The sequence below is a fragment of the Brachionichthys hirsutus genome, chromosome 24 (genome assembly GCF_040956055.1).
Source record: "Brachionichthys hirsutus isolate HB-005 chromosome 24, CSIRO-AGI_Bhir_v1, whole genome shotgun sequence".
Classification (NCBI taxonomy): domain Eukaryota; kingdom Metazoa; phylum Chordata; class Actinopteri; order Lophiiformes; family Brachionichthyidae; genus Brachionichthys; species Brachionichthys hirsutus.
The window spans coordinates 2,607,973-2,633,035 of NC_090920.1; the positions used below are offsets into that span (position 1 = coordinate 2,607,973).

General features: G+C 54.4%; 4 protein-coding genes across 4 annotated transcripts; 1 reads left to right on the forward strand and 3 right to left on the reverse strand.

Moving 5' to 3' along the window:
- Positions 1-234: 234 nt before the first annotated feature.
- Positions 235-9,357, reverse strand: bin1b (bridging integrator 1b). Its single transcript, XM_068756253.1, has 16 exons — positions 9,058-9,357; positions 6,836-6,916; positions 6,067-6,121; positions 5,808-5,902; positions 5,165-5,260; positions 4,370-4,477; positions 3,598-3,683; positions 3,406-3,481; positions 3,269-3,324; positions 3,151-3,186; positions 2,106-2,148; positions 1,732-1,821; positions 1,536-1,556; positions 886-939; positions 707-808; positions 235-587 (listed from the first exon to the last, which is right to left on the reverse strand). Exons 1-16 carry the CDS (start codon positions 9,136-9,138, stop codon positions 486-488), a joined length of 1,182 nt encoding a protein of 393 aa, XP_068612354.1. The 5' UTR covers positions 9,139-9,357; the 3' UTR covers positions 235-485.
- A 614-nt stretch (positions 9,358-9,971) lies between these two features.
- On the reverse strand, positions 9,972-13,618 carry LOC137911987 (indian hedgehog B protein-like). The gene is made up of 3 exons (XM_068756334.1): positions 13,319-13,618; positions 11,661-11,922; positions 9,972-10,666 (listed from the first exon to the last, which is right to left on the reverse strand). Exons 1-3 carry the CDS (start codon positions 13,616-13,618, stop codon positions 9,972-9,974), a joined length of 1,257 nt encoding a protein of 418 aa, XP_068612435.1.
- A 514-nt stretch (positions 13,619-14,132) lies between these two features.
- nhej1 (nonhomologous end-joining factor 1) lies at positions 14,133-18,356 on the reverse strand. Its single transcript, XM_068756486.1, has 7 exons — positions 17,883-18,356; positions 17,594-17,815; positions 17,379-17,517; positions 17,221-17,279; positions 14,541-14,646; positions 14,361-14,458; positions 14,133-14,291 (listed from the first exon to the last, which is right to left on the reverse strand). The coding sequence occupies exons 1-7, from the start codon at positions 18,063-18,065 to the stop codon at positions 14,214-14,216; spliced, it is 885 nt and encodes a 294-aa protein (XP_068612587.1). The 5' UTR covers positions 18,066-18,356; the 3' UTR covers positions 14,133-14,213.
- A 331-nt stretch (positions 18,357-18,687) lies between these two features.
- On the forward strand, positions 18,688-24,149 carry rpgrb (retinitis pigmentosa GTPase regulator b). Its single transcript, XM_068756628.1, has 14 exons — positions 18,688-18,718; positions 19,214-19,339; positions 19,455-19,547; positions 19,644-19,706; positions 19,775-19,933; positions 20,078-20,227; positions 20,301-20,459; positions 20,539-20,694; positions 20,772-20,896; positions 21,646-21,834; positions 21,920-22,040; positions 22,122-22,216; positions 22,299-22,358; positions 22,629-24,149. The coding sequence occupies exons 1-14, from the start codon at positions 18,688-18,690 to the stop codon at positions 24,069-24,071; spliced, it is 2,970 nt and encodes a 989-aa protein (XP_068612729.1). The 3' UTR covers positions 24,072-24,149.
- Positions 24,150-25,063: the final 914 nt, after the last annotated feature.

Sequence of the window (25,063 nt, forward strand, 5' to 3'; positions counted from 1 at the left end):
TCTTAATAACGTTTAATTATCCATATAATCTTGGATTTATTTCAGGAACTTTCCTTGTCAGGTGGTTTTTCGACGAACGCTAACATATTGATTATTTATTAACTCTTCTCCAGATCTACGCGGGATGTCCAAAGGTAGAGAACTATTTTATGTACGTGAAACACCTTGAGGTCGGGTCGGGTTCCTGGCGCCGCACAGACAAACGCTCGGTGCAAGAAGGAAGCATCGAACATGTTTACTCCGCCTCATTGTTTATTTATTGGTATTTATTTGTCCCTCTTGAATCCAACCCGTCATTTCTCAGCACAAATCTAAACATTCAGGGATGAAAGCACAGCCGGATTCGATCTGAACTCGGCCGTTTCATTTGGTTTTATTTCTGCACACATTCCAATCGCGTCCCGATCGGCCTCTAACGGCGTCTTCTCCAGGCGAGGCGCTTCCAGGCCACCGTAGCAAGGCAGCAACTCTCAGAGGCAGCGAGCTCAAAGCTTCTGGGTAAAGTTCTCAGGGAAAACGCCTTTAGCTGAAATATCTTTGTTCTGCAGCCAGTGAGACTCCTTGACCCCGAGCAGCCAGCCATCGTCCTGCAGACACACAAACCCAGCCGGGGGGGGGGGGGGGGGCAGAGCCCGGGTCTTCAGGTGCACGAAACCCCGACATGGGTGCATGTTACAGAGGCCAGTCACATGTAGGGCAGACCCACCTGCTCGTCTGGGCTGTCGAAGGCCAGAGCCAGAACCATGTCTCCTGTCTTCAGCTCCAACTCGTCGCTGTCAGTGGCGGCGTAATCGTGAACGGCTTTGACCTGCGGGAGACAAACGGGAGCGTTTCATTGGACAGGAACGCCGAACGGGACGGAGGATGATGCCTCAGATGTCTGACCTTGTAGAGGAACCCTGGCGGGACGTCCCCCTCGGCGCCGCTGGTCGCCGCAGCCTGCATCAGAGACAGACAGGAAGTCCTGGTGTTTCATTTGGTGCAGTCCAACAAAGGGTTAAAGCCATTGGTCAGACGAGTCGGAGGAAAGGAGCTAAAAAGGTTCCTGTCCTGGTTCAACATGTTTGACGGCGTCTCGCCGACGCTGCTCCCGCCCCCTATCCGACTACCTGGGCCTGTCCACCGTCCCCCCAGCCACCCTGTCCCACTGGGACGCCATCGTCCTCCCAGCTGGGTTCGGGGTACGAACGAGCGCCGTGGTCTCCGCCTTCCGTCCAGCCCTCCTGACCCCCGACTGGTCCGGCATCCTCCCACCCGGAGTGGGTGGTGCTCTCGTCGTACTCCCCGCCCCCTGGGGCGTCCTCCCGGTACTGGTCTTCAGACTGCTGGTCTGTCTCTCGCTGCAAAGGGTTCCGGGCGGGGGGGAGCGTCGTGTGGGGTTGAGGTCGGGCAGGAGGAAGAGGAGCAGTGAGGATGGGCGTGGGGGGGGGGGGGGCGTTTGGATGACGGAACAGTTCGTAAATATTCAACCCACTCAGGAAAATAAGAGACAGGAAGTCCAGCTGTCCAATGAGAAGACGGGAAGCCATGCTTACCCACGAGTCCCAGGACGGCGCCTTCCGTGGAGGAAGAGACAGAACGAGTGAAATGAAAGTGAGGAAGACGTAAAAGGGAAAGTTCTGCTCCTTCTTTGATCGATCGGGTTGTCATGGCGACAGCGTCGGTGCACGCCTGAGTTTGCTTTATTAAAAGCAGGTTCTACATTTCACACCATCGGTGCATCGGTCTGACCTGCTCTGGTCCAGGGTCCTCGTCCTGCTGTCCCCGGTCCAGAGACGAAGCCAGCTGGGCCGGAGGCCGGCTGGGAGGAGGACCGGGCCTCTGGGACGGGACGCGGGTCAAACCAAGAACCACACACATGCAAACGCAGCGAGGGAGAAATGTTAGCGGGGGGGGACGTTTCAGAGGCCTTCCGTCCTTCATCCGTCCTCTTTCTCTCATTCTGGCCTCCTTTTTCACACTTTTATAAGAGCCAGCTCATCTTCACTGAACCCATCAGGTAGAAAATCAATCAATCAATCAATCAATATTGTTTGGGGTCATTGACGGCCGTCGTTGGATAACAACAACAACAACAACAACAGCAGCAGCTGTGCTTCCGTTACCTGCGGTGGAGAGCCGGCCGATTCGCTGTGGTCGGCTTCATCACTGAGAAAAGAGGAGGAGGAGAAAATGAAGAGAAGGAAGGGAGGAAAAAAGCAAACTCATCCCACGTGCAGTTCTCAGCTGCGGCCACAGGAGGGCGACTGAACGCTTAGATCATGGGTGTCAAACATGCAAGGAGGTTCTGTCAGGCCCGCAGGATGCATTTTGAAAAAACAAAAACGTTTTTTTTTTTTCTATTAAATGCTTTTCAAGAATAATCCGCTAGGGGGCGCACTGTGTTGGTCAGAGTCGAAGACACGCTGCATCGCTGAGACAGACCAAACAGCATACGGGCAAGCGGCGCTCCTGCTCGTTTCCCCTGTCTGGGAGACGTGCGTGTGACGAGACCGAATGCGCACGTGAAACGGTACAAAGACAAGTTTGAGAGACGCGTTCAGGTATTTGGTGAACCTGAAACAGAACTTTCTGTTTTCACAGTTAAAGCTTCTGATGTGTCGACATCCCGCTAGAAATAATTGATTTGCAATGTGACGCGGATCTGAAGGGCACTCTCTTTAGTTGTAAGCTGTAGGCAGGGATTCCATTTAGATTTGATATGCACATGTGTAAATGGTTTAAAAAGCCCTTTCTTTATAAGTCTCATTTAATCTTAAAGTGCATTACTATATTTTTCAATAAAGTTTTGTGCCTTCGTACAATCAATGGGATCAGTTGCAATGCATTGATGTGAATGATAAAAGTAAATTGCACGTTTCTCTAAAGGAATCCGAGGTAATTCATGAAATGTTTTGTCAAAGAATAGTTCATTAAATATCAAGTTTTTCCTCATGTTTTTGTACTTCTTTATACTAAAACAAAGGAAAGACATTTTTGCTATTTATTTATGCTACAATTTTAATGGTCCGGCCCCCCTGACATCGTCCGTATGCGGCCCGCGGTGTGAAATGAGTTTGACACCCCTTTCTTAGATGATTACAGTCAGGGTTAGCGGTTAGCCTGCAGCTGTTAGCCAATGAGCATCATGCTTTAAACCAGCACCTTTACCTGCTGGCTCCTCCTCTCTTTGCTGTTGCACCTTTTCTGCAGTGGGGGGCAGTAAGGGGCATCATTCCCATTTGTCCTCACTAAGTGAGAAGAATCTTAAAGCTAGCATTGTGCTTACTTCAGCTCCCGCTGCTCCTCCAGCTTGGTCATGATGTCGTTCATGTTCTGGCTGAGCTGAAGAGATGCATCAAGCAATCAATCAATCAGCTGATCAGTCCAGTGGGTTCGACCAATCACAGGATCAGCTGGACTCACCTTGTTCATCTCTCTGTGGAACTTCTCCTGATGACCTGCCAGACTCTGGAATGTGTTAACATAGACGCCAACACGACTGCTCGCGTGCACACACACACACACGCACGCACGCACGCACGCACACACACACACACACACAGGTTAAACAGGTAAACTGCTTTCTCCCAGACTAAAAGAGACCAAATGTCTCACCTGTCCCACAGGACTGGAAGCTCGTCCTGGAGCTCCACGTTCAGCTCCTCGTAGATCTTCTGAGCTCGACCCAGGTCCTCCTCTGCCTGCGCACGCACACACACACACACACACACACACACACACACATTATTAATATATCTGTTCAATAACACTGATCACTGAGAACATTGGCAGGACACAGCTGTGACGTTAGACGAAGCAGACAGGACTTTGGAGCGGGACCGGACGCTCCTCAGGTTCTGTACTCGTGATCAGAACCAGTTCAAACTACAACCAGCTGTGGGACGTCATGACAGACCATGTGTTTGAATGCTGCTGCTAATGCTGCTAATGCTAATGCCTGAGGGGGGTCCAAGGGGAGGAAGAAGGGGGGGGGGTCAGTGATGGGCCAGAGTGTCACCTGGTTGTAGGACAGGTGAGTCTGAGCCACCTGGTGGGCTGAGATCAAACCCTGAGCCCAGCTGGGCGTCGCCATCTCCAACAGGGCCGCTGGCTGACCACTCACACCATGCAGGAGAGAGAGGAAGGGCGAGAGAGAGGATACAGGGAGAGGGAGGAGAGGAAGAAAAGAGAAGAGAACCAAAGCAAACAGTTCATGGCAAACTCATTTGTTAATCAATTAATAATCCGTGTTAGTGTAACGAGCAGCTTCAGTAAACGCACACACTCACACACACTCACACACACTCACACACACTCACACACACTCACACACACACACACACTCACACACACTCACACACACTCACACACACACGCTGGTCATTACCTTGGCGATCTTGGCCTCGTCCTTCTTCTTCCCTTTCTGTAAGGAGGTGAAGTGATGCCTGGCGCTGTCGAAGTCCACCATCTTCCTGTCCCGCTTGGCGATACGGGCCTGCAGCAGGTCAACGAGGACACGTATGACGCTTTGATGTCACCCTGCTGACACGTATGACGCTTTGATGTCACCCTGCTGACACGTATGACGCTTTGATGTCGCCCTGCTGACACGTATGACACTTTGATGTCGCCCTGCTGACACGTATGACGCTTTGATGTCGCCCTGCTGACACGTATGACGCTTTGATGTCACCCTGCTAACACGTATGACGCTTTGATGTCACCCAGCTGACACGTATGACACTTTGATGTCGCCCTGCTGACACGTATGACACTTTGATGTCGCCCTGCTGACACGTATGACGCTTTGATGTCACCCTGCTGACACGTATGACGCTTTGATGTCGCCCTGCTGACACGTATGACACTTTGATGTCGCCCTGCTGACACGTATGACGCTTTGATGTCGCCCTGCTGACACGTATGACGCTTTGATGTCACCCTGCTAACACGTATGACGCTTTGATGTCACCCAGCTGACACGTATGACACTTTGATGTCGCCCTGCTGACACGTATGACACTTTGATGTCGCCCTGCTGACACGTATGACGCTTTGATGTCGCCCTGCTGGCAACGCTCCATCCCATAATACTCAAACAATCATCTTTATACATTCTGAATATCAGCAAATTCAACTACGGAAGAATAGGAGGCGTGTTCAGGCACAGCGTCATACACACCTTGATGTCGGGGAACTGAACCAGGTACGCCTCCACCGTGCTCAGAGATTTATCCGTCATGTTCTGGTGGTAGTCCAACCACAGCGTGTCCGTGTCCTGGAACACACAAAGACAAGATCCGGTCCAAACCACGCTAACGAGGTCGACTGAGCCGTTAGGAGTTCACCTGCCTTCACCTGCCTTCACCTGCACGTATGCATGAGTCAGACTGATCAGAGCCTGGACTCCAACCAGCAGAATTACTTCCTGCTCTCCCTGTCTGTTCTCTGAAGCAGCCAGTCGATCAATAAGTCAATCAGGGATCAATACGCTCCTATACTGTGAGGCAGATTGATATTCAAGAACCTCCATTGGGAGACACCAGTCGCTGCTTTACCTCCAGGATATTGTCCAACTCCTTTTCTATCATCTCCTTCAGGGAGGAGGACAGATGCATGTGGTCAAGAAAGAGAGAGAGTGTTAGAAGGAGGAGGAACAAGGAGGAGGAGCAAGGAGGAGGGTCAAGAAGAAGGAACAAGGAGAAGGGTCAAAGGAGGAGGATCAAGGAGGAGGAACCAGAACAAACCAACTAAGACAGAATAGAAAACAACAGACTGCCTTGACAGAAAGGAAATTGTTAGCGGTGACTTCCTGTTGGACTCACCTCCGCCAGCGTGTCCATGTCCTCCTTACCAAACCAGTCCAGTTCATACATGTCAGCAAGACAGTCCTGCAGCCGCCGGGATGCGTCATGCATCGCTGGGAGACACAGGAAGTCACACATCACATACAGGAAGTCACGGCATCACATACAGGAAGTCACGACACATACACTAAAATCAGTCTCTTTGTTTTCTAGCTGAATATTTGGCGCTTCCTAAATGTGGGTGATCCTCAGGGGAACATGAAAGGTGGACGCTCACTTTTCACCGCTGCCAGGTAGGCCTTCAGGTCTTTGTGCAGTTTGGCGCCTTCAGCCTGAGACAAGAGACGAGTGTGAGGACGGATTAAAGACAAGTAGAACCAGAGACACAGTAGAACCAATAGACACAGTAGAACCAGAGACACAATAGACCGTGGTAGAACCAGTAGACACACTAGACCAGGGGTGGGCAAACTTTTTGACTTGCGGGCCACAATAGGTTCTAAAATTTGACAGATGGGCCGGGCCAGAAACAGATGGATGGAGTATTTGTGTGAGCGAATATAAATGACAAATGAAAGCTATTGCATTAAAGGATTTGGCCTTTTACAGGTAGCATTACAGGGAAAAGGTCAAATTAATGAGGCTTAATCATAATACAATTTTATTTAATTATATAATTTGGACAAGTTTGGCGGGCCGGATTAAAAAGACCAACGGGCCGCATATGGCCCCCGGGCCTGGGTTTGCCTATGCCTGCACTAGACCGTGGTAGAACCAGTAGACACAATGGAACGTGGTAGAACCAGAGACACAGTAGAACCAGACACAGTAGAACCAGAGACACAATAGACCGTGGTAGAACCAGTAGACACACTAGACCGTGGTAGAACCAGGAGACACACTAGACCGTGGTAGAACCAGGAGACACAATAGACCGTGGTAGAACCAATAGACACAATAGACCGTGGTAGAACCAGAGACACAGTAGAACCAGAGACACAATAGAACACGGTAGAACCAGAGACACAGGAGAAACTTCCACGGACCATCTGCTTGTTGAAGTTAACCCCCATCTCGTCAAAGGCGGCGTCCCGGGTCTCGTCTGCTTTACCCAGCTTCTGCAGGACCTGCAGAGGAGACACCAATCACACCCGATCAGAAACCCACCCGCCAATCTATTGATCTGATCTGCGAGTGATTCAGACCGGACGAGTGTTTCCAGAAACCAGGCTCAAACTCTTTCTGTAGAAATGAGACGCCTGAACGCATCTCTGCTGCCCGCCAGGTGTGAGGTCAAAGGTCAAACGCTGATGACCCAGACACTGAACGAAACCGAACCCAGAACCTTCTTGCTGTGAGGGGACGGCGCTACTACAACTACCAGACGTGGTCGTTGTAGTCCGTCTGACAAGGTCATCGTCTAATCTGGTCTGACGGGGGCGGGGTCAGGCCTGGGGCAGCAACACCTGCTGCTTTAATCCTGTGACGGACACACAAACCTCATCACCATGGCGACGAGGGACTTCCCCTACACACACACACACACTAATAAACACAATATATGCTGCTAGTACTTTATACACAGTTAGGGTATGACCCCCCCCCCTGTCGCAGCATTCCTCTGACAGGCCGTGAAATGTATTTTATTTCACGCTGAGTTCAGGTACAGTAGGACACCCCAACTCCGTTCATCAGACCCATTCAGAGACAGCGTATATTTAGAACTACACAACTGTTGTATCCGTTCCAGTCCCAACTCGTGTGGCGCTCAAATGTCTCACGGTGCATTCAGGTGATTCCCAAAACGTCTGGAAAGATCTCACCAGAATGTCACCTGTGTGTGTGTGTGTGTGTGTGTGTGTGTGTGTGTGTATTTTTGCAGTTTGAAATGAAACACCGATGGTAAGCAGACACACACACACGGTCGAGGGTATTAAGGGCGATGAGGAGTGGGGCTATAGATAGAACAACCCTCCCCCCCCCAGCCAACACACAAAGCTCCGCCCACAGCAGTGAAGCATGCTGGGAGTCCTGGGAAGGACGGACAGGTGTGCAGAACAGGACTTTTGGTAACTTTGGAAGCGGTGGAATGTGACGGATTATACTGGTAATAATAAGGTAATAATAATGTTACGACCATTCCTGACTGGATTTGAACCTGGTTTGTTCTTGGGGGGTTCAGGTGCTGCTGATGTCACCTGTTTGACTCCCAGCTCCACTCCTGATCGCCACCCCGCCCCCCCTCCTCCGCCATGCTTTGAGTGGGTGACATCACGTCACCATGACAACAACAGCGGCACCAGTAGAAGCTCAGGTTCATTCTGTCAGCTGATCTGATATCACGGTTCAACAGTGTGAGTCACTCCTGAGTATAAAAGCGCTTTATGTCCTCCATCATCATCATCATCATCATCATCTTCATCATCATCATCATCATCTCCCACATCATGACATCATTACTGCGTCAATTAAAACAATCACGTAAAGTTTGGATTTGACAAAACACGAACATTGAGTCATTATTCCGAACCTCTTCCTGCGTCCTGATTGGACGGGACAGATGCCGGAGTAACAACAGGAAGTGAACGTGGCGTTGGATGGGGGGGGGGGGCGGCGTGCCAGCACATCGGACAGCTGAAGCCGGCGCGCCCCTCCTCCACCTCCGGAGGAAGATGATACTCTGACCTTCCTCTTCACTCAGAGGCTCGGTGAGACGTTCACTGACTTCAATGCTGCCTTCAAGGACCGTCCGACAGTTGGATTCGCCGCTCTACCTGCCGCAGGATAATTTCCTCCAGACATTTAAACTCTTAATCTGTGTTCTCTACTTCCTGATATTGACGGGGTAAATATATATTAATCGTTTATGATTGCAGAAGAACATCCGGAGGGGCAGCAGTTTGAAACATCGCCTCCTGTCTGTGGGAGGCCGTCCTGTCCCTCTCTGCAGGTTCATTTTAAATTAAGGGTTTCAGCAGCCTGCAGTCTGTTTTAGGTTCAAAGCAGAAAGACCACCTGGGAGGAATGAACCCAGAATGAAAGCTGACTGACAGGAGGAGGAGGAGGAAGAGGAGGAGGAGCAGGAGGAGGTGAATAGAGGCTTAACAACAGGAGCGATCAGGAATAACCCAGAGCTGAACTGTTTACTGTAGGTACTTAAATGCAACACCCCACTGATCATAAAGCGTCAAGGCCTTGTGACGTCATCGCCGGTGCGTAAATGAGCGGCGTTTAAAGGAAAGCGTGCCGGTGACGCGCCAGCCTGTACCTTCTCCTGCGCCCTGGTCAGCCTCTTCTGGACGTTAATGGCCAGCTTCCCTGCGGTGACCCCTTTCCCGGTCTCGGCCATGTCGCGCGGCGTGGAGGTGTCCCCGGCGGAGACGCTGAGACAGGACCGGCGAGGAGGAGGAGGAGGAGGAGGAGGAGGAGAAACGCGCTGAAGCAGAGCTGTCTTGGTGTGAGCTCGTTGCGCGTCGCCCGCGCGTCCCGCCGGCTTCTTGGATCCGGGCACGGTGACACCAAGTCCGGTCCGTCCCTGCGCGCGCCGCTCCGTTAATTGATGAAGACTTGAGCTCGATGTGGGACATATTAGGTGTCCTCCTCGGTCATCCTCTTAAAGGCGCAGCAGCTTGTTATTATTAGCCGACATCTGTTGCGTCCATGCGTCTTTACGCACGGACACATCTATTCCTGCTCCACCGGGACCCCCCCCCCCTTAACCACGCCGCCCGGCTGGTGGTGCGTTCACGTGTAACACAATAACGAGACGACACACAGCTTATTTATACAATTTAATTCCAAAAATAAATCTTTAATAATATCTCTTAAATCCATAAACGTTGTTGGATTTATTTCATGACGCTTAAATACTTTCTATTTTTGATTAAACAGGAACGTGACGTCACGTCTCCGGACTACTCACCTACATCCCATAAATACTCCCCTGGGAATGCCACGAATACTCTTAAAGTAACTAAGAGAGTAATGGATTACCTGGACTGGTCTGGACCGGGACTGTGCACCTTTAAAGATGTCCCCAGACAATATTTTAAAGGGTAATCAATAACGGAATGCCTTTGATCCGGGGCTTTAGACTGTTTCACGGGTCGGGCCCGTTCGTTTCTATCCGGGCCGGTCTCAGCAGGAACCAGAACCTCTGGGCTCCACCTGTGTCCCCCTTCCTCACCTGTCGCCCTGAGCCACGCCCAGTGGGTGGAAGCGTCCCGGGTCCAGCAGCGTCCTCCCCAGCCAGTGTAAGAGCTGTGCGTACCAGTGGATCCCGTCACGGGGGCTCCCGGTGGACCCAGTCCACCTGTGGATCAGCCGCAGTGGGGAGAAGGCCCAGTGGGCCATGGAGTGATGCGGGACCGCCGCGTAGCAGGACGTCACCACCCCGTCCACCACCAGCGTCCCCTCCTGGGTCAGCGGCGCAAACGCCCCCCTGCTGCTCCTCACTCTGATCCCGGTGATTCTGGACAGACGTCCCTCGCCGCGTCTCCGTCCTGACCCAGATGACACCAGCACACATTGTCCCAGCCGGGCCTCACTGGCGTAGAGAGCCCTGAGGGCGCCAGGGGCCGGCGCCGCCCCTTCTGAGCAGTTCCCGTCCGTCACAAACAGCAGGTGGGCGGCGGTGAGCGAGAGGCGGGCTCCTGCTTCCGTCTGCAGGGCGTAGAAGAGCTTCCGGGTCTCTGGGTCCCGGTCCAGGAAGGTCAGGACTTGGCTGTAAACCAGTTCCCCGCTGCCATCGCTGGCCGCCGAGGCCAGGACTCGCTCACCGGGGCGAAGGTCACCGACGGCCTTCTGGCTGCCGCCCTCCAACGTGACCAGGGCCTCCCCGGGGAAACACCCTCCGGATTTAGCTGCCACCGAGTGGTCTGTTGAAGAAGAGGAGGAGGAGACAGCCGGTCACACGGCATGTCTTTATTCTGTCTGCGGGACAAAAGGACAAAAATGTCCCGTCGGCCTCCCGGAACAAAGACTCTGCCGAGACGACACGTCCAATCTATCTGGGGAGGGACGGCAAGTTCAGGCCAGGTGATGTCACCTGAAGGGTTTGAATCTCCTACTCTCATATTTATGAGCTCTGCTGCCCCCTAGCGGGCACCTCCTCTGACTCCAGCTCGTTCCTTCATTTGTTATTATTAAGAGCGTTTCTTTTCTGTTTTCTGGGAAAGAGGAGAAAAAAACGGAGGAAAAATACCAACTTGATTGATTGATTGATTGATTGGTTGCCTTTCTGATCAAGTCAAGGACTGGGCCCTCGCAACCCGATCTGGGAGGGAAGGAGAGAGGAGGAGGGGACAGAGGGAGAAAAGGGAAACGTTACCACTCAGTGTGAAATGTGTCGGAGGGGTGTCGACTCATTTCTACGCGCCTGTGTGACTTTCATCGCGCCTGTGTCATGCTCTCTGAACAGGGGCTCCTTATATGGGCATGTGAGGTTTTTACGTTTAAATAAGCCTTTGTCTCGATGCTGGTCGGAGGCTTTCCTTTCCTGACCTCTGAACTTTATGCTAATGACCCTGCAGCCAATCAAAATGCAAACTACCGGTGACGTCGCTGATTCAAACGGAAGCGCGCCGGGTTCTGGTCTCCGTGGTTCTGGGACCGCGACACGTTCAGAAAGAACTGATGGACCTGCCTGCAGACGAGGAAGAGCGAAGAGGAAGGGGAAGCAGGAAACAGAGGAGGAAACCAGGAAGCTCGCGCATGATCGGGGATGGAGGAGCGGATCCATCACGTTATGAGGGAAGAAAGGTGCACGGCCCCAGGTGTGCACGTGACCCTGCCGCTACCTGATTCGAGAAGGTGAGGTGAATGTCGATTGACCCTGATCGATCAGAAAGCTTTGAGTGAGTCTCCGCCCACCTGACTTGACGCTGCAGTGGACGTGGGCCTTGGACTCGTAGTAGACCCAGTCGAAGCCGGCCTCCACCGCCAGCCGGGCCAGCATGGCGTACTTGTTCCGGTCCCGGTCCGACGTGGTGATGTCCACCGCCCGGCCCTCGTAGTGCAGCGACTCCTCCGAGTGGTGGCCGTCCTCGTCCCAGCCCTCCGTGACCCGCAGGCGGACCCCGGGCCACAGGTTCATCACCGAGATGGCCAGAGAGTTCAGCTTGTCTTTGCAGCGCTGCAGCCCAGACGGAGACAGCTGATTGGCTGCGTGGAAACGTCATTCACCACGTCCACGCGGAGCTCGGGTGAAAAGTGGGATTACGCGCTATAAACGTCTCCTTCCACGTTGGCTGCGATAAGAATAGCTCGATGCCCGCTGGCCACAGACGCCTCCACACAGCGTCCACTGTGGACGTGAACTCGCGTGTTTTCTCTCCGCGGTCGCAGCAACGAGCTGGACTTCATAAATCAGGCGAGGGGTTCTGTTGGTTTTACTTTCAGGGGATCCGGATCGACGGGGGGGGGGGGGGGGGGGGTCTGCACTAAACCGCTGGCTGCACAAACATTGGGCCCGCCGGCACACCTCGGTGCGTGGGGTCACGTGGCGTCTGGGAGTCGGGAGGGCTCCACTCTACAATGATGCATGATCAAAGACCATTGTTTGTGCGTCTTTACGCACCGCATCCAACGAAATGATTGATGACCGAACTGAAGGAAGTTGCTGTTTGGATCGATCGATCCGAACCGGAATAAATGCTGCGTGGACAAATAGCCAGAATCAAGAAGCGCACGCAAGTGAGGCGGCTATTTGTGCGCATGCGCTGTGAAAACAAACGCGGAATAGTAAAGGACAAACGTGAGGCTGTCTTTCTGCTGCGGCTTGGCGACCATAAATTGCGCGCAGGTCAGCGCCGGCGACGCGCAGCGGCTCGGGGTGCGCGCTGCAGGAAACGGCATTGAGGTTTGAATCAGGCGTGTTTTTTTTTGGGGGGGGGGGTCCAGAAACACAGGCTTGAATTCATCCGATAACGCAGGAACTCTAATTCCTCCTGCTCGCTAATTTTGCCTTTAAAGGCTGCTGATGGTTGTCGCGGTGCGCGCGGCGAGGTGACAGCTCCAGACGGGAGTGCGCGCATTCATTCCCCGCGCACGCACGCACGTGGGTCTGTGGACATAAGAGCCGCAAGCTCGGAGAGGAAGCCCGCGGTCTGAACGAGCCAGATATAAATACTTTATTCCCGGGGAAACTGGGAGTCAAATAAATTCCACCAGGGGCCACATCCATGACGCGCGGCTCGTAAAACGCTTTGAGGGTCCAAACGGCGACTGGCCGGACGCGTGACCCGACAGCCAATCAAATCCGACAGAAGGCAGAAGTGTTGTAAATAGCAGCGACCGCTCATCCGTCTTTGGATGGGGTGGTTGCCCGCCCGGAGCCGGGGACGGAACCGCCATCCCGGGCAGGTCCAGCTTCCACTCCCTGTTCAGAGTAATCAGTAATGTAACTTTTTCTTCCTGCGTACTTTGAACCCACGACGCGCCTCGAGTCAACACGAAATAAGGAAACGATAACGGCGCGGAGAGACCGGAGCAAAGTGCAGCTCAAGGGCACTACGGAAGCCGGGAGTCACCTGAGTCATGACGCGGTCTGCACCTGTGTTCTCCTCATCCTTGAAGATGATGTCGGGGTTGTAGTTGGGGCTGAGCTCCCGGAAGCGCGCCGCCTGGCGGCTGATCTTCCCTTCGTACCTCCCGCTGGCTCCCAGCGTCTTCTCGGCCACGTTGGGGCTGAACTGCTTGTAGCCGAGCGGCGGGAGCTTCCGCGGCGGCCGCCGCTTGCCGTGGCCTCTGCCCGGCCCGCAGCCCTCGCTGAGCGGCGACAGGAGGAAGGCGCACCCGGCGAGGCACGGCACCAGCGTCTGGAGCAGCATCCCGCCCCGGGGCCGGCTTGGAACCCCCCCCGGCGGGCTTTTTTTTTTTTTAAAACGTGGGATCCCTTTTTATAAATCTCGAGTGGCGGTCACGGTGCGCCGTTACTCATTCCCGGCGCGTAAAAGTCGCCGGTGCGCCGCTGGACGGACCCGTCCTCTGAGACACTGTCCCGTCCCGAGGCAGGGCTTAAAAAGGAGACGCGAGTTTGTCTTGGCAGACAAGTTCAAAGCTGCGTCTCGGTGTGGAAGCGGCGAGGAAGAGGATGCCGGGAGGCGCGGAGGCGCGCGGTGCGCACGGCGGTCAAAGGGTGTCCCCGCGGCGGGATGCTGGAATGGAACCGATCCCACTCCGGCACGGATGAGGTGCCGCGGGAGAAGAAGACCGCGCCTTGGACCTGCCCTCTGCGCTCCTCTCCTCCCATCGGTGGTGGGGGGGGGGGGGGGGGGGGGGGGGAGCAGGTGCGCGCGTCACGCACCTCTGACACGTCAATGACGCCAAAAGAAAACGGCCATTTCTACAAATCGCTTTAATAATAAAAACATCTTTAAAAGCATAAAGTCTCCAAAATAAGAGCGCCCCGCTGCGGGGGGGGGCTCATCGGAACAGCCCCACCACTTTCTTCTTCTTTGGTTTGGAGGGTCGCTCAGCGGCGTCGGAGGGGACAGGAAGACGCTGCAGAGGACAGAGGCTGTTGGACAGGTCGTCTCTGCTGCTGGTTGAAATGTCTCTCGGGTGTCCTACCTGCCGAACCGCCGGCCTGTCGGCCATCTTGGGTCCAGGTGGATTCGCCTGCTTGTCCTGCTCTCTGTCCTCGGCCGCTTCCCTGCTGACAGACTCACCTGGAGGAGGAAGTGACACCCTATCAAAATAAGAGCATGCTTAAAAGCACAAAAGATACTAAATCAATGGAGACACACGAACCGACAGGCGACACGCTTCCGTGGGCGACGACGGCAGCGTACAGGTGCTGGAGGTCGGGGTCAAAGGTCAGAGAGTGGTGCTGTTCCGAGCGCAGCAGAGGAAGGGTCTGTGGCGAGGAGAAGCCGAGAACGTCAGTCTCTGGTTCCCTTCATTTAACCCTACGAGCCCTGGTCATCAGTAGAACGCCGCCGGCCTCGTTAGGCTCCTCTTCTGGGAGGGGCTTCTCACAAGCTCCTCCCCCAGAGACGCTTCGGCTCGGTTTGTTTTACGGATCTCCCGTCAGTCGCGTGTCTGATAAACAGTTAATCAAAGCTGCGTTATCGGCACCGGTGGAGCAGTGACGCACACACACGCACACACACGCACACACACACACACACACGCACACGCACACACACGCACACACACACACACACACACACACAGGCCTGACAGATAAGAGGGCGTGTAAACGGCGGCGACATTATGCAAACGCACGGCCGACGCGCAGGAAAACACCCACTGCTCACTAAACGCCCCCCCCCCCCCACCATGGAGGGGGGGGGGGGCTGCTCAAATATTGACCAGGATGAATCGGTGGTCCGCTGCTCGCCGCCGGCGCTCCTGGACACACTCTGGTCAGCTTGGGGGGGGGGGGGGGGCTTGCATTGATTTATTTTAGTCGTTTGTTTAGATATCGTAAAAATAAATGTTCTTGTGAGGTTTGGTTCCGCTTTGGGAACAGAGGAACCAATGTGTGTGTGTGTGGGGGGGGGGCGGGGCGGGGGGGCAGGAGGAAGCAGAAAGCCCCCCCACCCCCCCGTCTCTGCCCCCTCCCTCCGCCGGCTGCCAAACCTCAGGCTATTTAAATCGTTAGGCCAGTCTCTTTGATGATTAGACCCAACAGCCAATCACATCGCTTGATTGTTTTTCAGGTTGCTCCTCGCTCCTCCCCGCCTCCTCGTCTCTCGGCGTGACCTCGGCGGTCACCCCCGAGGAATTGAGGCGATGTCCTCGGAAAAGAACTGGAGGACCAAAGGGGAGGGACGCGAGACGGAGTCTCTCTGGAGCAGCAGCTCGGCTCGATTGAGCTGTGGGTTTGACCTCTGACCTCAGGTTTCAGCTCCCATCTTGCTCATGAGTGTCCTTACGGGACGCCGCAGAGGACTGATTACAGACCCGGATCGGGGACAACCCCGTGGAAACTGTGTGCAACTGGCAGGAGGGCTCAGGAGGAGGAGGGACATGTTGGACGCTCCGGTCTGGAAACCAGTCCGTCCAGAGCGCGTCACGTCCTTTTCCCGGCGTCCCTCTCGGATCACCGTCCCTGTGCTTGCTCCGTCTTCCGGCCTCGCCTTCTTCCCCAGCCGGACGCTGAATTCCTCAGGAGGGTGATGAAGATCCCGGACCGAGACGAGGACACCTCTCGTCCTCCCGGCTGACTTCTACCCGCGATGCGGAATGAGCTCATTCTCCTCGAGTTTCTCCTCGGAGATCGTTTCTCATTGTCCTGAGAGTTCAAGGAGCAACGAGCGAGCTAAAGCTGCTCAGAGCTGATCAAAGCAGCTTCCTGATTGGTTGATTGATTGATTGACCCCTCCCACATCGGTGTCGGATTTATTCCGTTAGCTTCGTAGAAAGACCAGAATCGCAGGAAGCGTCCCGTCAGCGTCCGACGAGACGCCGTCGACGGATCGATGATCAAGATGGATAAATAATCAGAGATGGCCTGAAGGCTTGCATAGCAACTGTTGCCATGGACACAGACAGGGATACAAATCAACACAGACAGTGCAGACACGGGACGGCCCCACCCTGACGGATAAATACAACACACACATGCTAACGCCTTCTCACACACACACACACAGCGGTTCCCCCTTCAACGCGTCCCGGGGACATTCCGGTTTGATTTCAGTTTGGACTTTGGTCTGGGGGGGGGGGCCTCGTCCCAGCCTGTCTGGGGGGGGGCCTCGTCCCAGCCCGTCTGGGGGGGGCCTCGTCCCACCCCGGTGGAATTTACCACGAGGACGGAGATGTCTTTGATCCGCTGCCGCGCTGCTCTTCTTCTCTGTGTTCGCCGCTCCACAAAGACAAACGCTGTCCTGGTTGTCCTCAGGAACAGAAGGACCGGGTTCCTCGAGGACGGCAGCGAGGACAACTCGGACCAGGTGAACTCTACACAGGTAACGTGTAGAACCACGTCCACCCGGAACCACGCGGAACCGCAAGAACCACGTCCACGCGGAACCGCAAGAACCACGTCCACCCGGAACTGCAAGAACCACGTCCGCACGGAACCGCAAGAACCACGTCCGCACGGAACCGCAAGAACCACGTCCGCACGGAACCGCAAGAACCACGTCCGCACGGAACCGCAAGAACCACGTCCACACGCGGAACCACAAGAACCACGTCCACCCGGAACCACACGGAACCACAAGAACCACGTCCACACGGAACCGCAAGAACCACGTCCACACGGAACCACTAAAACTCACACGCCATCTGGAAGTGTGAATACAAACGAAGATGAGTCAGAGGTCGACAAGATGAGAAGTTCCACACCTGTCCAGTAAACCGAGTCAGCCCCTCCTCCCGCTCTGATTGGCTGAAACCGTGGCACGCCGGTTCGTGTGTGTGTGTGTGCGTGTGTGTGTGTGTGTGTGCGTGTGCGTGTGTGTGTGTGAGAGACGCTCACCTTCGCTGTGAAGTCCTCTCTGTAGGTCGTCTCCTGGAAGACGTCCGTCTGCAGCCGCTCTGGAGTCAAACACATTCAGCGGCGTCCTTAGAGGACGACGCGACTCTTCGCACGGTGATGGACTCGGCGGCGTTGCTAAGCAACGGGAGGGCGTGTACCTCGGCTGGGCGTGGCTCCGTTCTCCCTGTAGTCCTGGATCTCTGCGTCCTTCCTCGCCAGCAGGCCTCCCAGCTGCTGCACCTGCCGCTGCAGGAGGCGACTCATGGTCAGCAGAGGACGCACCAGATGAACGCACACCTGGGGACACGAGGGAGACGTCAATGGACGACGAGGCGTCGGCGACGAAGACTCCGCCCGGGGGGGGGGGCCCTACCGCGGCGACGGGGGCGGGGCTGCAGCGAAACTCCCAGTAGAACGGCAGCCCTGCCAGCTCGCTCTTCAGCTTCAGGCGGACGCCGCCGTCCTCCCGCCGCGTCAGAGAGATCCGGGCCTCGTCGTCGGCGCTCCCGGCGCTCCCGAGCAGGCGCGGCTGCGCCACGTCACGCAGGTGGGAGAAGAACGCCTGGACGGGGGCTCGCAAACGTCGGTTCAGCTCCTGGAGGGGCAGCGAACGTTACTCCTCTCTTCGTGCTCTCACCTCATCGGTCCTCGTCGCCGCACACCTGCGCCCTCTCCTGGATGGCGGCGGCCTCCATGCGCTCCTCCCAAACACCGTGCGTGTCCGTCAGCAGGATGCGGTACGCCGTCTCCCCGAACCAGCTCTTGGCGAGCAGCTGGCAGCCGGCGATGTTGACCGGAAGCCAGGGGCGCTGGAGGAGCGGATCGGATCCACCAGGGGGCTCCATGGACAGGAAGTGTCTCTGGGTACCCCGACCCAAAACCACGTGATTAGCCTCTCCAGTAAAACCGCGTTAAGGGCGGGCTGCAGAGCGCATAATCACCGCCTCCTTGCGGGCTTCCGTCCCTCTCCTCTCCGCTGGTCTGGAACGAGCTGCTCTTTAGTCAGAAGTTCGTTTGTAATATAATTTTATGTCGCTCAGATATTAATAATAGTATTATTAACACCCCCAGAGGTGTTACAAACTATATAAGCGGGATCATTAGTACTTTAAAACGACCAACCTCAGCGACGAGTCTTTCCCTCCACCGCTTCCTGTAAACAGCTGATGAGTCCAAGACCGACGCCAAACAAGGGCGCGTTACAAAGGTTCCGCTTTACCTTTATTATTATTATTATTATTATTATTATTAATTATTATTATTATTATTGTTGTTGTTATTGTTGTTGTTATTACTATTGCTGTCATTATGTAAATATTTTTCCGTATCATTAACTGTCAGTATGTGTGTATTTCTCCAAAGCAAGCGTCCTGGCCCTTTAACGGTCACGTGGTCAGTGTCGTAGCCAAGGAGAAGCTTTGTTTACTTCCGGGTTGTCGGACAAGCAGGCAAAGCGGCTTTCGGGAGATGGCCGGGGAGGCGGAGGACGACGTGCCGGGTGAATAACCATCAGTATTCCGTCTTTGTTCGCGTCTAGCGGTTTGAAAGCGACCATTTAAATGTAAAATGTTAGCTCGGGACTTCGTTTGATCTTCGTTTGATCTTCGTTTGTTGTGCTCATGTTTAACTTAATTTGTTAATTTAATGTTTTGTGTTCTGTTGACTGTGAAAAAGGTTGTTTTCTTTTATCTTATTAACCCTCCTGTGAGACGCTAGTTATTTCAGAACTGACATTATATAAGTCAAATACATCGATGAGGTACGTGAGTACTGAAGTACTCGATGCCTTTACTTGTCTATGGAATAAATCTGCATTTTCTTATTAGTTAACCAAATGAAGATATTCCTGCTTTTACTTCAGTTTTCTACACTCTTTCTTCTCCAGATATCAGAAGACTCTTGTAGAACGTGTTTCCTTTCTTGATTTAAAACCCCTTTTTCGTGGATTCCCTTCCCTTCATACGCTGTTCCCTCTCGTTCCTTTGCCGGTCAGAATCGGGAGCCGTTTTCACCTTTGGAAAGAGCAAATTTTCGGACAATATCCCGAGTAAATTCTGGCTTAAGAATGACGTCCCTCTAAAAATAGCCTGTGGAGATGAGCATACCGCCTTAATAACAGGTGAGAGGAAGAAAGGTGCCGTGTTGGTTTCACCGTTTGATGTATTTTGAGCGAGTTAAAGGCGAATGCTTTTTCCATCGGCCCCAGAAATGAACGAGTGCTTTTGTCTCGATAGAAAATGGGAAACTCTTCATGTTCGGAAGCAACAACTGGGGCCAGCTGGGTCTGGGGTCAAAGGTGACAGTGAGCAAGCCGACCTGCGTCAAAGGTGGGTCCCAGAAGGGAGGGGCTGGGATGCTGATGCGTGATGTCACAGGAGGATGACCGAATATTAAGTGATCGTCTTTCTTTTGCACAATTTCAGCTCTGAAATCCGAGAAGGTTTGTCTCGTGGCCTGTGGGAGGAGCCACACGCTCGTCTGCACGGGTCAGTTTTTTTGCTCACCGCTGACGGCTTCAGCTGCGACGGAGGCTCAGGAGCGTTTCTCTGTGCAGCTCGGGGAAGCGTGTTGGCTGCGGGGGGGAACGGCGAGGGCCAGCTGGGGCTGGGGGACTGCGAGGAGAGGACGGCGTTCCACAGGATCCACTGCTCGGATTTGCGTGGACCAATCAGAATGCTGGCCGCTGGCTCAAACACATCCGCCCTTCTCACAGGTTCAGACGCTGGTTTTTTGTCAACGCCTTTCATTTTGGACGTTTCATCGATTTGATCTGTTTTAAGGTTTTATCGCCACAAACGATTCCGAACTTTATGAATTCAAATACATTTTAAGTGACGTTTGTTTCCCGCCGTCGCAGAGGGGGGTAAACTATTCATGTGGGGCGACAACGCAGAGGGGCAGCTGGGTTTGGGGAAGGAGAGCCACGCCTCCTCGCCACAGGAAGTGGGCGTGGGCCGACCAATCAGATGGGTGTCCTGTGGGTACTACCACTCTGCCTTCGTGACAGGTGAGCATTGAGGTGAATGTGCCCCCCCCCCCCCCCCACTGGAAGGGGTGTGAACAGTGTCTTCCTGCCCCAGAGGACGGCGCTCTCTACACCTTTGGCGAGTGTGACAGCGGGAAACTGGGTCTCGACACCAACCAGCTGCCTCGACATCGAGTCCCTCAGCTGGTGACGAGCATCAAGGAGCCGGTGGTGCAGGTGGCCTGCGGGGGGGGCCACACCGTGGCCCTCACAGGTAGGAGCTGCCCCGATCCGAGGCGCTCGCCATGCGTCTGGCGTTTCTCGCCGCCATTAAGGCCGGTCCTCCCTTCCAGAGCGCGCCGTGTTCACCTTTGGACTCGGGCAGTTCGGGCAGCTCGGTCAGGGGACCTTCATCTTTGAGTCGCGGCTGCCCCGCCCCGTGGAGCACTTCAGAAAGGGTCGGGCGTGTCAGGTGGCCTGTGGAGAAAACCACACTGCCGTCGTCACAGGTGAGCGCTGCGTCCCGCGGTCGATCTGCTGCCGGGGGTTCCGTCGGAGCTGCTTGACCGGCCTGTTGGCGTTCCAGACGGGGGGGCGCTCTACACGTTTGGAGACGGCAGGCACGGAAAACTGGGCCTGGGAGAAGAGAACTTCACCAACCGGTTCAAGCCCACCCTGTGCCCACGCTTCCTGCAGTACCGCGTCCAGGGGGTGGGTATTCCTCGGTAGTACAGACGCTAATACTACATGAACGTGTGTACTACTCCGGGTTACCCAGTATTCCTCGGTAGTACAGACGCTAATACTACATGAACGTGTGTACTACTCCGGGTTGCCCAGTATTCGTCGGTATTACAGACACTAATACTACGTGAACGTGTGTACTACTCCGGGTTGCCTAGTATTCGTCGGTATTACAGACACTAATACTACGTGAACGTGTGTACTACTCCGGGTTGCCCAGTATTCCTCAGTATTACAGACACTAATACTACGTGAACGTGTGTACTACTCCGGGTTGCCCAGTATTCCTCTGTATTACAGACACCAATACTACATGAGCGTGTGTACTACTCTGGGTTGCCCAGTATTCCTCTGTATTACAGACACCAATACTACATGAACATGTGTACTACTCCGGGTTGCCTAGTATTCGTCGGTATTACAGACACTAATACTACGTGAACGTGTGTACTACTCCGGGTTGCCCAGTATTCCTCAGTATTACAGACACTAATACTACGTGAACGTGTGTACTACTCCGGGTTGCCCAGTATTCCTCTGTATTACAGACACCAATACTACATGAGCGTGTGTACTACTCTGGGTTGCCCAGTATTCCTCTGTATTACAGACACCAATACTACATGAACATGTGTACTACTCTGGGTTGCCCAGTATTCCTCGGTAGTACAGACACTAGTACTACGTGAACGTGTGTACTACTCCGGGTTGCCCAGGTGTCGAGCGGCGGCTGCCACATGGTGGTTCTGGCCCGGCCCAGGCAGCAGAGCTGTGTACCGGTGACTCTGGAGGACGACGACGTGACGGAGGACTTCCTGGAGAAGCCGTACGTGGAGCTGCTGGGGGACACGCCCGACCCACCCACCCTGAGGAGCGTCTCTGCTCGGGTTCGCCGGAGGGACAAGGTGGGCGTGGCTCCCAAGCCCCTTTCCTCCTCTGGATCAGTCCTGATGCAGACACCCCCCCCCCCCCCCTGACCCATCCCAACAGGAGAGATCTCTGGAGCCGTCCAGCTCCGTGTCCAGCCACCTCCAGCCACTGGTGCCTGTCCCCAAGCTGTCCCACTCAAATGGCGTCCATCGACACAGGAGCACAGGGTCCATCCACCAGGGTACCGACCTCACCTCATCTTCATCGTTCCGTGTTTTTCTCAGAAGACTCTGCCGGACAAAGTCCTGTCTTCTTCCCACAGAGCAGACCGGGGACAAGGCGGACGCCGCCGTGGGAAGGCTCCCCGATGCCGACAGCGTGACGAGCCTCGGGGAAACCACAGACCTCCTCAACATGGTAAGAGATCCGCGGCTCCTCGTTGACGAGGACGTCCCATTCTGGACCCGTGTGGACTCGCGTCTCCTCCTCGTGCTCTCAGACACACGCGATGACGATGGACCCGCAGGACGAAACACTCACCCTGTCTCCAGTTCAGAAGGTACCTCGCACCCAGACCGCACCTCTGCCTCGTCTCCTGTCTGAGGGAGGACACGCTACCGCTAGCGTTCACACAGAGCGCTGCTCCTCCTCCAGCGCCTCCTCCGCCGGGTTCAGGTTGTTCCAGCAGGGAGGTGTCGCAGTGATGGAGAAGGAGGAGGCTCATTTTCCATTTCTCTGTCTCTGATTTTCTCTTTTGGCTGCACGTCTCTCTCCTGCTTTAACTCGAGCCTTTCTTTCATCCACTTCCTGCTTTCTGCTGCCGGGACAGAGGAAGGGTAAGAACGGTGAGACGAGGAGCGGTCAGAAAGGGAGTCACAAAACGCCGTCGCGACAGGGCAGCTTCTCCTCTTCGTCTCATGGCAGCGTCTCGCCGAGCCATCGGAGACAGAAAACAACCAATCAGGAGGAGGAGCTGCAGAGGAGGGACATCAGGAAGGAGCCGTCCAATCAGCGCCTCGGGACAGGTCAGAGGAGGAGCCAGCGGTCAGAGGCTGGCAGGAGGAAACCAGTTTCAGGAGCATCTGCTGCAGCCGAAGCTAAAAACAGGCCGGTAGGACCAGGCCGTCCCACAGACTCACATCTGAGGGACGCTGTGACTGCAGGGAGCAGGAAGAGACCCCCCCTGGAGTCTGGGGCGGAACCAACACCGAGGTCTACAGGAAACACGGAGTGGACGAGAAAATCTAAAAAGGACGAGGCGAACAAAGAAAAGTCCGAAAAAGAAGCGCAGAAAGAGAAGCCGAGTCTCAGCCTGCTGGCTGGAGCCGCGTCGCTAGCAGCGGGGTCGCTATGCATGCAGGAGGTGATGTCCAGGAGCTCCGCCTCCTCCTCCGAGAGGGACCCGGAACACGGCACGAGGAGGTCACACAGCGACCAATCGGAATCAGCCGCCGATATTAGCCACAAGTCTGCAGTTAGCATCAACGTCATCGCCGCGCCAGAGAGTCGGGAGGACAGTGAGACAGAGACAGACTCTGAGACGGAGGAGGAGGAGGAGGAGGAGGAGGAGGAGGAGGAGGAGGAAAGGCAAAGGACGAGTGGAGAAGGCAGCCAAGAGGAAGAAGAGGAGGACGCCAGTTCCAGTAGTGAGAAAGTGACAGAAGAAGAGAAAGAGAGCGACACGCTTCAACCAGAAGGTGAGTCGGAGGAAGATGAGAGTGATGCTGAGGAAGAGGAGGAAGAGGAAAGTGGGACAACAGACGGAGAGGGAAAGGATGACAGTGAAGAGGAGAAGGGGAGTGAAGAGAGCGATGTAGAAGAGGAAGGAAGTGAGGAAGGGTCAGGCCATGACACAGAATCTGAGGAGGAGGAGGAGGAGGAGGCTGAGGAAGAGGAAGAGGACAGTGAAAGTGAGAATGGAGAAGAGGAAGAGACGACTACTGCAGAGGAGGAAGAAGAGAATAGTAAAACAGAAGAGGAAAGTGAAGAGGATGATGAATGTGAAGAGGAGGAGAGTGAAAATGAAGAACAGGAGGAAGAGGAAGATTCATTCGAGGATGGGGCGGAGGCTGAAGAAGAGGGGGAGGAGGAAGAAGAAGAGGAGGAGGAAGAAGAAGAAGAAGAAGAGGAGGAGGAGGTTGTTAAAACTCCTGATGTGAAGAAGCACAGTGCTAAATCCAGTAAAGCCGGGTCCGGGGTCAAAGGTCAGGCAGCAGCCGAGTCGGAGGAGTTCTGGGACGACGTGCTGCCGCAGTACCTGAACCTGAAGTGACCCCCGTCGGCTGATTGATCCCGATCGATTGATCCTGCTGAGCGAGTGAAACTAACAGGAAACATGAAGACGAAGAAATATGAGAATAAAGTTTTCTTCTGATCAACTCTGTCTCTTTCCTGTCCTCCAATCACGGCTTTCAAAGCCAAATATGGTCTTCGTGCCCTGTGGGCGTGTCCGACCCCTCATTGCTGTCGATCAATTAAAGGATCAATGCTCAACTAACAACGTTTTAGCCAGTAGTTCTTAGCAAATGTATAAAATCACAAAATGTCCTGTCTGAACATCTCGGATAATAACATCTAAACGTTGTCATGACAACGCACCTGTTCCACCAAGGTGGTTTCCTTCTTCTCTCATCCAGCCGGTTTGAGCGTTTGATTGGCCGCCGTCAGGATCAGGTGGGCTCTGTGTCCTTCCTCCCATCTGTCCCTGCTCGTCCCTCCTCGCCTCATGTCCTCGCCTCATGTCCTCTCCCTAGCCCTTTCCTGTCGCCATGTCTCCTTCTTCCTCTCCTCCTCCTCCTCCTCTCTTATCCTTAACATCCAAAAGCAGGAAGTTGAACGTCAAACATGTCAGACCGAGTCTCCGTGTCTTAATCAGGATTTATCAAATCGATTTGATCCGACGTGGGAAAAAGACGCAGCCGACAGAGATGAGGAGAGCGTGGACGAAGAGGAGGAGGAGGAGGAGGAGGAGGAGGAGGGACCGTCCTCAGCGGATGCTGTGAGTCCTGTCGGCTCCTTTCTGATGAATTGGTTGATCATTTTTGTCTCCTGCTGCTGACGTCTGATCTTTCCAGAAGCCTGCAGAGCAGGAAGAAGAGCCTGAACCTGATGAAGGTCAGAGGGCGGCGGCGCCGGAACTCACTTTCCTCACGTTGGATGAGGCCGATGAGCTCGTTGTGAATAAATCTGTTTTTAATCAATCGCAGCTGAGATCACGGAGCAGCTCGACCCTGCAGGTGAAGACAAACCGACCAATGGGACGAC

Coding starts and splice junctions, on each gene's coding strand:
- bin1b (XM_068756253.1), bottom strand. CDS start 9,138: ATGGCCGAGACCGGGAAAGGGGTCACCGCAGGGAAGCTGGCCATTAAC. Junction 809..885: donor CGCCAGGGTTCCTCTACAAG/GTCAGACATCTG, acceptor TGTCTCCCGCAG/GTCAAAGCCGTTCACGATTA. Junction 588..706: donor TCGACAGCCCAGACGAGCAG/GTGGGTCTGCCC, acceptor GTGTGTCTGCAG/GACGATGGCTGGCTGCTCGG.
- LOC137911987 (XM_068756334.1), bottom strand. CDS start 13,618: ATGCTGCTCCAGACGCTGGTGCCGTGCCTCGCCGGGTGCGCCTTCCTC. Junction 11,923..13,318: donor CAGACCGCGTCATGACTCAG/GTGACTCCCGGC, acceptor TCTGGGCTGCAG/CGCTGCAAAGACAAGCTGAA. Junction 10,667..11,660: donor CCACTGCAGCGTCAAGTCAG/GTGGGCGGAGAC, acceptor CTTCTTCAACAG/ACCACTCGGTGGCAGCTAAA.
- nhej1 (XM_068756486.1), bottom strand. CDS start 18,065: ATGGAGCCCCCTGGTGGATCCGATCCGCTCCTCCAGCGCCCCTGGCTT. Junction 17,816..17,882: donor CCATCCAGGAGAGGGCGCAG/GTGTGCGGCGAC, acceptor CTGCCCCTCCAG/GAGCTGAACCGACGTTTGCG. Junction 17,280..17,378: donor CGGAGCCACGCCCAGCCGAG/GTACACGCCCTC, acceptor GTTTGACTCCAG/AGCGGCTGCAGACGGACGTC.
- rpgrb (XM_068756628.1), top strand. CDS start 18,688: ATGGCCGGGGAGGCGGAGGACGACGTGCCGG. Junction 19,548..19,643: donor CAAGCCGACCTGCGTCAAAG/GTGGGTCCCAGA, acceptor GCACAATTTCAG/CTCTGAAATCCGAGAAGGTT. Junction 19,934..20,077: donor CACATCCGCCCTTCTCACAG/GTTCAGACGCTG, acceptor CCGCCGTCGCAG/AGGGGGGTAAACTATTCATG.